Source organism: Camponotus vicinus, unplaced genomic scaffold, assembly GCF_025532165.1.
Source record: "Camponotus vicinus isolate PSW18456_S1 unplaced genomic scaffold, iyCamVici1.0 SCAF_12, whole genome shotgun sequence".
NCBI lineage: Eukaryota > Metazoa > Arthropoda > Insecta > Hymenoptera > Formicidae > Camponotus > Camponotus vicinus.
The window spans coordinates 9,492,836-9,507,917 of NW_028141948.1; the positions used below are offsets into that span (position 1 = coordinate 9,492,836).

General features: G+C 31.7%; 1 protein-coding gene across 3 annotated transcripts in view; it reads left to right on the forward strand.

The window, feature by feature from the left end:
• Positions 1–15,082, forward strand: part of LOC145963575 (circadian locomoter output cycles protein kaput) — an 85,784-nt gene that overhangs the window by 62,398 nt on the left and 8,304 nt on the right. For all 3 annotated transcript variants that reach the window (XM_083085665.1, XM_083085664.1, XM_083085663.1), the window contains 4 exons: positions 7,182–7,348; positions 7,674–7,747; positions 7,825–7,923; positions 13,273–13,645. In XM_083085665.1, coding sequence (XP_082941791.1) covers positions 7,182–7,348; positions 7,674–7,747; positions 7,825–7,923; positions 13,273–13,645 — 713 coding nt within the window. The remainder of the gene's footprint in view (positions 1–7,181; positions 7,349–7,673; positions 7,748–7,824; positions 7,924–13,272; positions 13,646–15,082) is intronic.

The window sequence follows — 15,082 nt, forward strand, 5'->3', positions numbered from 1 at the left end:
AAGATTGTAATATATGATCGTCATTTTTTACTCTCTCTTTTTGTCAGTTCTATTTAATTAGTAATTTATCTTTTAATGATAATCTTTTTTTTTAACAACAAGAGATAAAAATTCTAAGAAATTCTATACGTAATTGTTTTCAAATATTTTATCGAAAAAAAAATCACTTCATTAATTACTATAAATTTATAAATGTCATGAAATTAATTGATTATCAGAGGTTGTAATGTAAAAATCTTATGTAAAAAATAATATTATTAGATAACATTACGAGTGAAAAAGAGATATTCATTCGCGCACGAATGAAGCCAACAAAGAGTGCGAGCGATGGACGGGAAATAGTGAATCGTCGCGTAAAAGAATTAGTAGACGTGCATGGTTTACTGATGCACATGATTTGCTCTTATTTTCGAGATTTCGACGCTTCTTAATGATAAAGACTTATTTATTGACAAATAATTATCTATGGCCGCCAGCGAACTAGCCTTCGAGCGGCATAAAAGATCGGCAAGCGGTTACGTCATTGTCTGAAAAGGTTTCGACGACCTTGCGTACGGTCGAATAAATTTCGCACATGCTTTTTTTACATTCGCGACGAAAAAGAAAGCGGGCCCCCGCTTCCCCTCGACGCGATTAATTAAATTTCTAATTTACGAGGGTAATTTTCGCGATTTTATCGCTTTTTTGACGAGGGGAAAATCGAAATAATCGATTTTTACCTTTTGAGCATTCGCTTTGTCCCTCGAGAACTGCAACCTCGCAAAAATATGTATAACTCCGCGTGTAAAATTTCTGTTGCCTCGCAATATTGTCGCGTCTATGCGCCGACAGTGGCGACGTTGAATTTTTATGCCATTGTTTCGCGGCGAGCTTAAATATTTATTGCCTGTCGCGCAATAACGACGCCAGCGAAATATATATCTCTCCTGTCATATCTCGCGGATTACATTATTACATTATTACGACGTTGGAATATATGTTCGGCAGCTAACATTTACATCGGCAGCTCGCTCGCGAGGAAATTTATCATATTTATTATAATTTCAATATTTTTCCATATTATTGGTATTAAAGAAAATCTCGCACATCTCGTCTCGATGTCACTTTTTGCTTAATTCATCAAACTTCGTCTGTCGATTAATCTTTATCCTAAAAATTATTTATAATTATGTTTTCACAATATATTATGTATATATAATCTTTCTTATATTATATATTTTATTATCAAAAAATTCGTATATATATAATATTTTTAACTATTCTATATAACTAGTCCATGTAGAGTATCAATCGCAAGACCTGGAAGGAAAAGAAAACATCATCCATCCAAGAATAAAATAATATTATTTGCTCGACGCGATAACGTGATACCAAAAATTTGATGCCATTGCGCGTTTACGACGAAGTTGTGCCGACGAATTGGTTTAATTATCTCTCTCTCATCCTGTTTTTGTTAAACCTCTCGAGATCGCTACCCCGTAACTGTCTCAACAGCGACTGTATCAAAACGTCAAAGCGAGGTCTTAATCGCCGTTATCGACGCGATAAAAAGCAGCCCAAGGCCATCGCTAGAATAATTACTTAAAATGATCGCGATATATTATGCAAGAAAAAAAAGTCGTAATATCCGTATGCTAATTTCAGGAATAGTATTGTTAATAACATAAATACAATAAAAATACGGAATCAATTTTTCTTTAAATTGATCGTCTTTTGCTGTATTATCTTCCTCTTACTATTATTATATTATTCATTTTGATTATTTTTATTAATCATTTAGATGTATTTTATATCGTTACTAATGTTATTAGAGTATTAATATTTTTTTAATGAAGCTACATATGTTGCAAATTCAATCTCCCCTAATGTAATTTAAAAATGACTTTATTAAAGTTTTATTAAAATTTTAAGAGCATTTTATTTTTGCTTCAATAATGCCTAATATTTTAATATTTGATATTTATATTTGTAATAAAATAACAAATGTTTCATTTCTATTAATTTAATAAAAGTTTTAAATTTTTAAATGTTTCTATATACAAAAAAATCATATCGCGTTGTATAAAGAGTCTTTCATTAGATTTAATGAAAACCATTTTTTTATATGATTTATTACGCATGAATTGATTACAATGGGTCACACTATACATTGAATGATATTTCATTTCAATATAATGTCTCATCGTGTTATATAGTATTCCAATCAACATCTATATATAAGTGAATACGTCCTACATTTAATAAACTAAATTTTCAATGTAGAAAGTGATATTTTGTTTGCACTAATAATAATTTCGTTTGTAGTGGAAATTATAAAAAAATAGCATTTTGGAAAAATGATTTAATCGACTTAAGATAAAAAGAATTTGCTGATATCTTTTAAAATTATTCGGAATTATTTGTTTATAATAATTTTATTTTTATTTATAGTTAAATCCTTTGAAAGATACATTAACAATATAGCTTTGACTGAACAAAGTTATTATTACAAATAATTTTAAACGAAATATTATCATTTTTATCATTTTTTGTACTAAAAATTTAATAAAAATAAAATATCAAACTTATATAGAATTAATTATATGTACAATCCTCTTTGTTTAACGCAATCAACATGCGAAATAGATTTTCCATTTTTATAATATTATTTTATCACACGTTTTATTTTCAGAAATTAATTAATATCTATGACGTACACATGATGACACAGATATTTCATATTATTGCAATCTGCAATCGTTATCATTTAGATGTTAAAATTAATTTAATTTAATTTTCTTAGTGATCACGAGCATATCTCTAATTTCTCCGCTTCTTATCTTTGCGGATTAACGGTTTATAGTAGATCGCAGATTTTATTTGTGCTTAAGAACATTTTTGTATTGCTGCGCGTCCCAGCCTTTTCGAGTTATCCCGTTCGCTAACTTTATTGCATGCCCTATTCTATCGTCACGACATCGACTCAAAGTTCGCCAGATAGGCTCTCGGCCAGATACGTAGCGGATACCAGACACCATGCCAAAGCGCCGATTGTTTATTGGTGCTGACATGTCAGCAGAGAAAAGTGTCTCGCGCGAAATAAATATTTCGGACGACGAATTAATTTAATGTGCATTAAACCAATTAGTTCGATTTACGCGAACGATGCGGAATGATTTACCGGAGTCGACCAAGATCTCGGTAAATTGCTCGGCTACGATTTTTGAGAGAGGCACAAAAGCTTCGCACGTGCGGATCATAAATCGGTGAAATCATGCCGCTAGCCTTGATCTATAACTGACTTACGTTCAAGAATCCCGCGTGGCATCCCGGCAATGCGTTTGATGCTTTTTAAACAACACATTGTAGTCAATGTTGTTTCTACTCATGGCAAAAATACATATATTCATGCGAGGTTCCACGGTGCCAAAAAAGCGATCGATTAATACTATTTAAGATGGAGAACTCTAACTATCTAATTATAATATACATATGTGCGCGCATCGTGCAAAACATGCGGCATAATTTTGCTCAGTTACGTATAAAGTTATTTATAGCTTTTTTTATGGTTTGGAAATTCGTAATTAAAAAGTTTATTAGAGGGTCAGGATGTTACAGCTCTAATTCCATTATGTAAGCGATTCGAACAAAAAGATTAAAATCATAAATGTGTGCTGTCGAGATGTTGTAATCGCGTGTTTGCTTATTTTATACGTGTACCAAGCAACAGGTCGTGAGATATTTTCAAATATTTGTGAAAGATGCAACGCGCTTAAATCAACAATATTGTCCCGAATAAACCAGGTTACCCCTTTATGTATGATAAACACACATTTTTACAGATTATATTAAAAAATTCGAATTTAATTATAACTGATGGAGCTTAATAATTAATAAAACGCGCTGAATATTATATATATATATATATATATATATATATATATATATATAATACATGTATGTAGTATGTAAGTATATAGTGCATTTGAAGTACAAACTTAGTACATAGTATGTTAATTAGCGGAGACAAATAAACGTCATACCGTTGTTTCTTGAATATTCGATTACGTAATCTTACAAAGTCACCGTACACACGTTCATAAAGTATTAGTATGTAAGTTGCAATCCATCATGATGTCAATCTATCCATGGAAAATTAATAGTTTGAATAATCCGAATAAGTTATTGATTTCTCTTGTAATTTGTAACCAACATCTTTCTTTTGTATATATCTCTTGTATATTTATATAAAAAGATACATAAATTATATACAAAAAATTAATATTATAGCGAAACATTTTATTCGTACACAATGCTCCGGAATAATAATAATGATTATTTTAATTAAATTGTTTAATAATAATGAGAATTTTAATTAAATTTGTCCCAATAACAATAATTATTATTTTAATTAAATCTGTCTTTCAATTCTTTACAGAAATACAAATTAGTAGTGAGTTGATATATGTGTTTGTCATAAGATTTATAGTCTTTGTTGTCATGTTTATTGTCAGCGAATATTTTAAGAAAAAAAAGATAGAGATTATTAAATAATTATTTTATAAGATACTTTGGAAAATTAAATTTCTAAAACAAACAGTGACATATTCGCCGATTAATATACAATCTAATGGAATTTTAGCGCGTCAAAAATATTGAATATTGAATTTTAGAAAGCTGTGACAAATGATGAGCTTTCTTAATTTACATGTGACATTAATTGTACGACAGTTTGTAACATATGAGAGATTTTGCAACTTTTACTACATATTTTTACGTGAAAAATACTATAAATTTTTTCAATTTCTTTTTACTTATGTCAAGGATACTCATTATGTTGAATTCATAAACTATTTTATTATTTATAATTATAACTGTATTGAATTAAAATCTTAAAAATAGATATATAGTATTCACATAAGATTATTTTAAAATGATTGTATTTATTTGCCGTGCTCTCGTCGAGAAACCAAATTCTCTGATGACACATTTAAATACTGGAATGCCTGCCTCAAGGCCGATGATGAACACGAAGACTTATCCATACACACACATTTATATGGTCGTCATCTCGTAAAAAATGGATAACCGAATTTAAAGATTTTCTGCAAACATACTGTGACGTAATCGGGAAGAAATATTTATGTACGATACGTTAACTTTGTATGCGTCTATACTTCATTACTTATAAATAACTCGAGAATAGAAACAAAACATGACAGTAATAAGATTGAAGATAGCTTTGTTCTTTTGATCATGTCATGATTAAAAACACATATAAACAATAGACGAAGAATTAATTTAATAAATCTGAATTAAATTTGAGAGACAATTTTCTCGCCTCCAATTTTGAATGAATTTTCATTTAATTAAAATGTTACTATGTATTAGATTTGTTATATATAAAGTTACTATTATATCTTGAAATAAAAAAATTGTAAATATAGAAGAATTAAAAATTGAATAAATAATAAAAGTAAAAAAATTATAAATATAATAATCTTAATGTTTAATTTTTTACATACACACATAATTGAGAATATCATTGAAAACTTTTATATCCAAAATATCAATATCAATACCACATCTCTCCGAGGTCACTTTAATTTACGTTTAATATCTCTGTAATACTGTATAGCGAGCCAACATCCTGCGTTAATTGACGTAATTCTATTCTATCTCACGCTTTACGCTTATCACTTACCACTTTAGCAAGAACAAACCGTCTCAATGTGATTTCCGTAGAATTTTAAATTCTTTCTTGTGGAATGGCCAATGTCATTTGCGTAATATCTTGATAAGTGGAATGCAAATACTGATGTCGTCAGACGTAAAACTTATGACCGATACAGTCACAACGTTGTTGCAAACTATACAAGTGCAAGGACCCGTAAACAAACCACAAACGTGCAAAAAGTAAAATTATTATGACTGTTGTTAAATACATGTATGTGTATGTACGTATGTATAACAGAGATTTTAAAAATAGAATCTATTTGTTTTGTGAATTTTCCAGAAAATAATTTTGATATTAAATTAATTTTGATATCAAATATGCTCTATCTGTAAATAAATATCCTTGTGTTATGTATGTGTATGTGCAAAAAATTTTTTGATATTACATAAATTATATTAATTTTATCAAATAAATGTGCGTGTATATATATATATATATATATTTGTATGTGTAAATATATAAAAAATCTTTGAAATCTTTGAAATTGTCAGTGCCATCAATATACACGCGCATGTAAGATACACGCGCAACTGTTTATTGGAGTGTACACGTACACTCAGATATTAGTTATCGTCATGGCTCATATGTACTGTAAATTTATTTTTGTCCACAATCTCGCGACAGTGTATTAGTCGACTATATAACTGCGGGAAGCTGTACGCGATGTAATAAAGAAACTACGTGTCTCTGCATGAGGTATGATATATTTATACGTAAATTGGGATATTTGTCGTGGGAGTAGAAATTATTGAATCAAAAATTCATGTGTGAATAATTAAGCTGATTCTTCATCTCTTGTTACATTCATCATCATGAACACGAAATTTGTTTATTATTATTATTATTATTATTATTATTATTATTATTATTATTATTATTATTATTATTATCATTATCATCATCATCATCATCATTATTATTATAAAACAAGCAATTATCAGCCGGATATGGTATTATTGATAATAAATAAAACAAGAAAAATATATTTATAATAATTTTTTAATATAATAATAATTTTCACAATTATTATAGTATTATAACTATGTATCGCAACTATTATAATTAGATATAGTTAGACTATTATACAAGAAATTATATAATACCTTATGCATTAATAATATCTTCTTTTTGATAAAATCGAAGTATCATCAAAAGATCGGTTTCAATATTGTATTATAATATATTAATTTCTACATAAAATTAATTTTCTGTATTTTAATTTATGGAAATTTAAATTCGAGGTGGATATATATTACTCACATTAACATACAAGAATTTTGTTAAAAGAAGTTTGTTATAACTTAATTTATGGAAATTTATAAATTTAAAGTGAATATAATATATCACTTAGCGTATTAATAATATATGAAGATGCATTTCTATAATTTATAAGATAAAAAACTTTTATGTTTCGTATGTTAATAATTCATTACTATTAAATTCCACTCCTCATTTCTTTTTACAGCAACCCACGTGCGTCGCGGAATATGGCAGAAAAGCAACGCCGTGACAATCTCAATACAAATATCTCGACGATGGCGGCCCTCGTACCCATCGTTGCTGGAAGTTCGAGGAGGATGGACAAGATATCCATTCTGAGATTAGCGGCCGCCTTCCTAAGGACACAATACAGTAAGTTGAATTTTTTAAAATTCTTTCCTACAAAAATGTTTTAATTATAATTTCTTATTAATCATCATATTCTGTTATTGTTATTCTAAATTTTTACTGTAATTAAATTCGTAATATTATAATTTATTATTAATTTTCTCATATTTTTGTTATTATTCTAATATTTCTAGATATTTTTTCGTTTTCTTATTTTACTATTATGCTAAATAATAAATGAGGCTGAATTACTTGTCACATCATATATACTTTTAATGTAAATAGATTTAATCAAAAGTCTAAACTCACGGTCTCATTATTACTCTTATACTTTATGCATTATTTATAGTACTCGGACGTCGTTCGACGAATTTTCTTCCCCGACAGTTCAACGAGTTCGACTTGGAGCAATATTTTGTCGACGTAAGTACACAACGCTTATAAGTGATGCAAATCTTGAGACAGGCGGCATTGTAGAATCGTTTTTCAAATTATAATAGCACATAGTTGACAGCGGAGGGTTCTTCCTCGTAGTCACTGCAACAGGGAAAATCGTCTACGTCAGCCGACAAGTGGAGCAACACCTCGGCCATGTTCAGGTGAGTTTTTCTCCTGATTATGCAGTGAATTATTCTCGTTAATATAACTGAATAATTTTGTCAATTATTTCTTCTCTTAAAGTTTACTTTGCCAGGAGTTTCTTTTGATAAAATTAAAATTAATTGTTCGGGTATTTTATACTTCGACAGTTTGCATTACATTATTGCAGAGAATGTAGTTACCTCTGCTTCTTGCAATATATAAAACAACAAGCAATTAAAAACTTGATTAATCACGAATATATCAGAATTATCTTTGCTTCTCTCATGTTCGTTCTCGATATCTCGATAAAGAATAGCTTATCGAGATACATAAGTGAAAATGTAAACACATTGCCGATGAAAAAGAGAGAGGGAGAGAGAGAGAGAGAGAGAGAGAGCTGAAGGTACACAACTTTTCAATATGAAAATACGTTTGTCCGACAGCGAAACATATTAATGCGCTTTTTTATGAATCGATGATAAAATCAAATTTATATCTTGCATTGCTCGTGATAAAACGCTCGAAATATTCGCTCGGTGATTATTCAAAGAAGCTAATTATACATATCAGTGTTTGGCGAAATTTTTCATTCTCTCTCGTCCTTTTTTTTTAACAGCATATTTATATTGCGGCCATTGAAAAGTATACGACCGTATAATATTTTCGCGCCGGCGCTGAGAAGAATGTAAATAGGCGGTCGGAGAGGAAGAGGAAAAAAAGAGGACAGAGGAGAGCGATCACGATCTCTCGCGGCTGCAGCTGCAGCTGCAACACCGACCTGCCCTGTACGCGCGGAGTTAGGAATTATCGATCAAATGAGTGCGTGCAACGCAAATACGCTCCCATGGCAACCGTATGCCCTCTGCTCCTTTTCGCTCGCTATGAACATACATATCTACCAATATCCGTATTCGTTTCGCGTATTTGTACGTGGGAATTACCCGCGCGATTGCTCGCGAAAAAGGATCGCATGTCCATTCGCGCGTTTCGCGATGAAAAATAAAAAAAAACGACTCGTCCGCTACCGATGAAACGTACGATGATCTCGCTTGGTAATTATTCACCGGATCCACGTGCGACTTTTTCCGGAAATTCGCGCGTTTAACCTGGTGGGAATATCCTAATGGATTCGATGATATTTCGGGAGAGTTAAAACACGTTAAATTACGGAATTTGTAAAATTAAAAGATACGAAGAAATTTAACGTTATTTAACTACGTGATGAAGAGAGAAAAAAAGTATGTTTCTCTTATATTTCATAATTTAAAGTATTTTAAATTATGAAGTACATTCAAATATGTATGTGTAATTATAAGCGTATAGGAATTTAGTTTGAACAATGATACGATAATTGTAACTTAAAATGAGAATTGTGCGTTACTGATTATATTTTAAAATGATACGTAATGTGTGCCAATTTAATGGCACATTAAAATATCATTATGTAAATTATTAATACTAATTAATATTAATACACACATGATTTTAAAATGCAAATCAAAAGATATAATCAAAAGATAAATTTAGATAGATCATTAAGTGAACTGTTCCACCGCTCGTGGTTTTCTCTGTTTGTTCCGTTCATATTAAAAGAAGTGAGCGATAATTGCATATCATAAAATGCGAAATTTGGTCGAGAAATATGAATTTTATCGGACGCAATGAAATAAACGTTCCGGGATATCAAAAGAGGAAACGTGGAGAAGGAACGCGTGATTAACCAGAGACAGATTTAAGGATCAAGTAATGAACGTTGCGGGAACAATGTGCACGTCCATTTATATCGTGCTATAGAATCAAGCCGGCTATCTGCTGCAGATATTAAGCGTGTATTGTACAAAAATAATTAGCTCGGTCGATATTGAGATATACATAACGAGAGAATCTCGCTTTGCTACCTGCTGCGCTTCTTTGTCCCTGACGTAGCATAGTCATCTGTCGAGATTGACTGACGGCCTTTCCAAACTATCGGAGACATCGTAATTATGCACGTGACGTCGCTTCAGCATCGGAATAATTTTATATCACTTGGAGTCTCACTGAAGAAACTGAGATAATATATCTTTCATCCGGATGCAGAATTGCGCAACATTATGAAAAAAAGATTAAATAGATAAGTGAAAAAGTATAAGGAAAAAGTATAAACAGCATAAGAAGCTTTTATGTTATCTTGAAATCGGAAATCAGAAACGGAAGCTAAAAAAATGCTATATGGTCAGATATATTTCTAATTTAGTCCTCTAACGTTAAAGGCAAATTCCGTCTCGAAGCGACTTTAATTGTGGCGTGTAAGCAAATTCCGCGAAATCTGATATAAAAATTTGAAACACGATAGTAATAAAAGCCTCCAGAGAAAATTCTTATAATAGATTGTAAATAATTAATTTTATTTCTTTTTTTGAAATATAATTGACATTTTAAACAAACATCAATTATCATTTTTGAGACCAATATTATTATTGAAATCTGTAGCTGTATCTGAATTTGTGAATTGAAATTATTTTTGGCAATAAATCACAAAGTTTTGCAAACAGATTATAACAAATTATTAGTCATATTAAAATATTTGAATATTTTGTACGGAATCAAGTCAACAGTCAACTTAAATGGAACCAAAATCTATATGAAATATGTAAATAATCAAAACATAGAAATAACAGAGATCAATAATACAGATCGAATATTAATAATATATTTGTATTCGAAAAAATATTTTTATAATTTTAATAAGTACGACTCACTGATTATTTTCATTTTTTCAAACATAAAGCGATTGAATTACAATTAATTGTGTAAGTAAAAAGAGGTTCTTTAAATATTAAAAATTTAATTATTGAGTGTTTAATATCTTTTCTGTGTACGCACAAAATTCTCGTTCACGAGGCCTTGATTTCGCAAGATTCCCAAATTCACCCATCTCACGGTCAGATTTTGACCGAGACTTAGCAAAACAATCCTTTTTTAACATATAAGGATAATGTGGGCGCTAACGATGGCTAAAACAACCGGCTAATTTTGGGGTTTTCGCTGAAGAAAATGCGAGTTTAGATTATGACCGATGACACAAGAACCTCTCAGGGTCCTCAAAATAATACGACCCTGCAAATATTAGACGATGGATCACGAGCTGAAGAATGTATACCTGAAAAAAGATATAGACTAATTAGGACAGAAGAGATATTATGGAATTAGAGACAAATGGAGAATGTAATCAGACTTTTTCGATAATTTGTTCTAACTTTGTTTTATGCATGCTATTCAATAATACATTCCTTATACATTTTTGCACTTTTGCAATTGCAACTTCTTCTTCTTGTTAGTATGAAAATATTCTTTTTTTGAATAAGATTTCTGTAATGAAAAATTATCAAACTTGTGTCATTAAACTGGAGTCATGTAATCATTCCATTGTGAAAGAACCATAAAATTGCGTGCTTTTCTTTATTAATAAATTTATCTTGATTCTTTGCATATTTTAGAAAGCACTTGCATTTAAATTCTATATTTCTATCATTTATTTATAGCGCACTCTCTGATTTACTGTAATTTGCTACTTGTTTGTGATGCATTCATTGAATTAAATAGAATTACGCAAAATAATTACATTAGATAATGTTATTAAAGAAAACTAATAATTTAGAATGGATATCCTAATAAAAAAATTCTAATAATCTAAATTTTTAAGAGAGCAATATTAAGAGGAAATCTTCTCGAAGATGTTTTCGTCAAAAGTGCGTGCTTTCATCGTCATTGAGTAGGGTTATCGCCCTTTTGTTTGCGTTCAAGGCGACACGCATTTACGCGTGCAAGATCCAAGATCACTAGGAAAAGCTTTATTCAATAACAAAGATGATATAGTTCTCAAAACAGCAAGATGAATAAAAATATTACGAGATAATGATGATTATTCGCTCGTGGCATCAAACATACAAACATATTTCACAAGAATGATAAAACCAATTAAAATATAGATGTCTAGAAATAGAAATGCGCGTGTGTATCCCAGATTAGGAAGTCCTCGGAGACTTCAATGCGCGTTTCACATTCTTGTCCGCGTTTCACGAGATTAACGTCGTGCCACGAGAGGAAAGGAGCGCTGTCAACGTGCTTTATCGCTTCTTTATCCTCGCTCCCTCCTCCCCTTGAAGTATCCTCTGTATTTTTGCAGAAGGAAGCAACAACGAGAATAAAGTGTAAAAAAATGCCCGCGCTATCGATCGCGTTCGCCAGTGACGTCCCAGATTCAGGCATAACGATAATTTGCCACTCTGCCATAACGAACCGGCTCTTGGGAGCCGATCGAGTCCTTCTCTCTTTCTCCTTTTCTCTTTTGGCTCCTGATATGTAAAGGATGCCAGAACGAGTGGGCTATGCAGAGAAAAAAGGACAGAAAGCGAAAGAGGGAGAGGGAGGGAGAAGAAGAGAAGATGGAAGAGTAGGAGGAAGATGTGCAGGGGCGGGATAGAAGTTGTTTGTGAACGTGGGTTTGCTCTCGTTTTTTAAGAAAACACTCACAATCAGGCTGTATTGTTCTCAAGGAGAAACCGCCTGCCGCGAAAACGAGCTCCGTCGCCGACGCGGTGCACCATCGTCGTCGTCTTCGTCGTAGTCTTCGTCGTCGTTGTCGTTGCCGTTGTCGTTGACATATCGCGATTCGCTGCGCGAAAGGTATCGTTGAGTTTGGCTAAGTGTATATATATGGCCCTTTACAGAAGGAGTCTGAAACTTTGCGAACGAAACTTTGAAGTATTTCTATTCAGGGAATGAGGGTGCTCTTCCAGCACGTGGAAAATTAATAGAATATAAATCGTCGATTATTAGATTTTAGTTTGTGACAAGGATTGATGGTATTTTTTCTTGTGCTGGGGTAAGAAAGCTAATTAATAAACGATACGCATTTGATATCTTTGAAAAACAACGAAAATACAATACTGAAAGCGCCAAAATACTATTATTATTTGTTCTTTCTTGTCTTAAAGTACTATATTATTTATCAAATTTTAAAAGTTAAGAACCAGATTATATTTTTAAATTTTAATGTTTTAAAAAAGAGAAAAATTGAGAATATTAATCTTAATTATCTTCTCATAACATGCTTTTCCAGTTTCTTTTCAACTTTTTTACAACTAATAAATAATTAATTTTTAATTTAATTTTAATAATTAATTTTTTATAATAAGTTTTTGTAATAAGAATTCTAAGATATGACTACTACACGATTCTATATTCAATGTTGATGTAAACACTCGTATCAGATCACACGAACAACAAAAGTCAACACCAGCGATGATGAGACAGTTTGATCTAAACTTTGAAATTAGAGACTGACTCTCTATCTGAATTTCGAAACTGTTTGAATTTCGCAGAACGAATTGCTGGGTCAATCTCTGTACAATTTCGTCTATCCCGAGGATCATGATGAGCTTACGCGAAATCTTAGGCCCGACGACATACAAGCGTCGGCGACGCCGTCGCCGACTGGAGTCACGCAGGTGTCCGATTTGGTGCACGACAACAATTCCAGTTCCTCCGAGGATTCGACGGTGAATCACAACAGAGTAAGCGAGAAGAAAAGGCTATTCCACGAGCAGAGGCGGAACTTCAAGATCCGTATGGCGCAGCGCACCGTCTCCAGGCGTGAACACACGCAGTACGAGTCTTTTGACATTTCAGGAGTTCTCCGACTCGCAGAAGCTTGCAAGAATGCGGATGCCAACGGAAACCGAGGGAGACATCGAGGTGAGTCTACATAAAAATTTGTAACACATGAAAAGTGTATTAATTATGTGTATTAATTACCGCGACATTTAATATAAAATATTAATTACAATTTAATTTCACTTACACTTTAATCGATTTGATAAAGCTGAAGTTTTTTCAATTACAATGTGTGTGTGTTTTACCATGTAATAACATATTTAAATAACTCGTAATAGGTATTAAGAAATAAATGTTCAAGTGAAAGTTGTGAGATATATAGCGGGATATCACCAATACTTTATTTCATTTCGGTGACATCTATCCGATTCAACTTTTTTAAATAAAACTCTAATTTTTTTATATAAATCAATTTCATACAATATTTAGCATAAAATAATAAGAAGAATCAATTGATGTAAAGAAGACACATAATTATTTTTAAGAAAAAAATATGAATTTACAATGAGCACACACACACACACACACACACACACACACACACACACACACACACACACACACACACACACACACACAGTTGCTTACTTTTCCTTTTTATGCTTTTTTTTATTTCTTTTATTATTTTACGCATAAAAATATTGAAGTTTTTTGAAGTAAAATAAAATTAAAAAATGAGTACTTTACAAGATATTTCTGTCTCTCTTTCATAGTTTATATAAAATTATATCAAATTAAAGTATAAAATATCTCATAAACTATATTCAATTTCTGGCCATGCTATTCTTATCATTTTTTATGGTTTCATTTAAAAAAACTGAGTCGGATGTAAACCGAAATGCTGGTGATGACATTATATCCAGCTTACCCCTAATATGTCTCACAACTTTTATTTGAATAATTATTTTCTACTGTTTACGAGTTATTCAAGTGTATTGTTTTCGAAAATCTTGCATAATTACAGACGTCCTTTCGTATTACAAATCAGCAATATTGCGCTTCATTATGTATTCTATAACGTAACGAGCGACTCGAAAGGAGAGGAGTTCCCGCGCGAATTCCCGGATCGATGGTCTTGTTTTATCATGGCTGAAACCCGTAGCGCTGGTTTCGTAACGAGTATCGCAAATATTTACGCTACTCCTGTATTTAAATTTAGACCTTCGCCGTCGCCGACGAAGATATGTTAGGCACAGTCACGAGCGTTTAGATTCTTTGAGACCTCGCCTGTTAGATCAGAACTGAAAAGCACGTGTTGTGCGATGCACTGTTTGAGAGATGCGCTCAGAGGCGGACTAGCACAGGTGGATTTACCGGGCATGACGGTTTTATTACGCAAGATGCTCGGACTTGTCCGATGCCACCTTTTACTTAGAAATTCTTTGATGTATCTTGAATCGATCTTTCCTTAGTGGATATTTAATGGAAAGGCAACAACCGCCGCCGTAACTTTTCACTTTCCAACATTGAATATCTCAGTAATCTAGTTTAAAATTACATTTTTGTTGGGATAAAGGT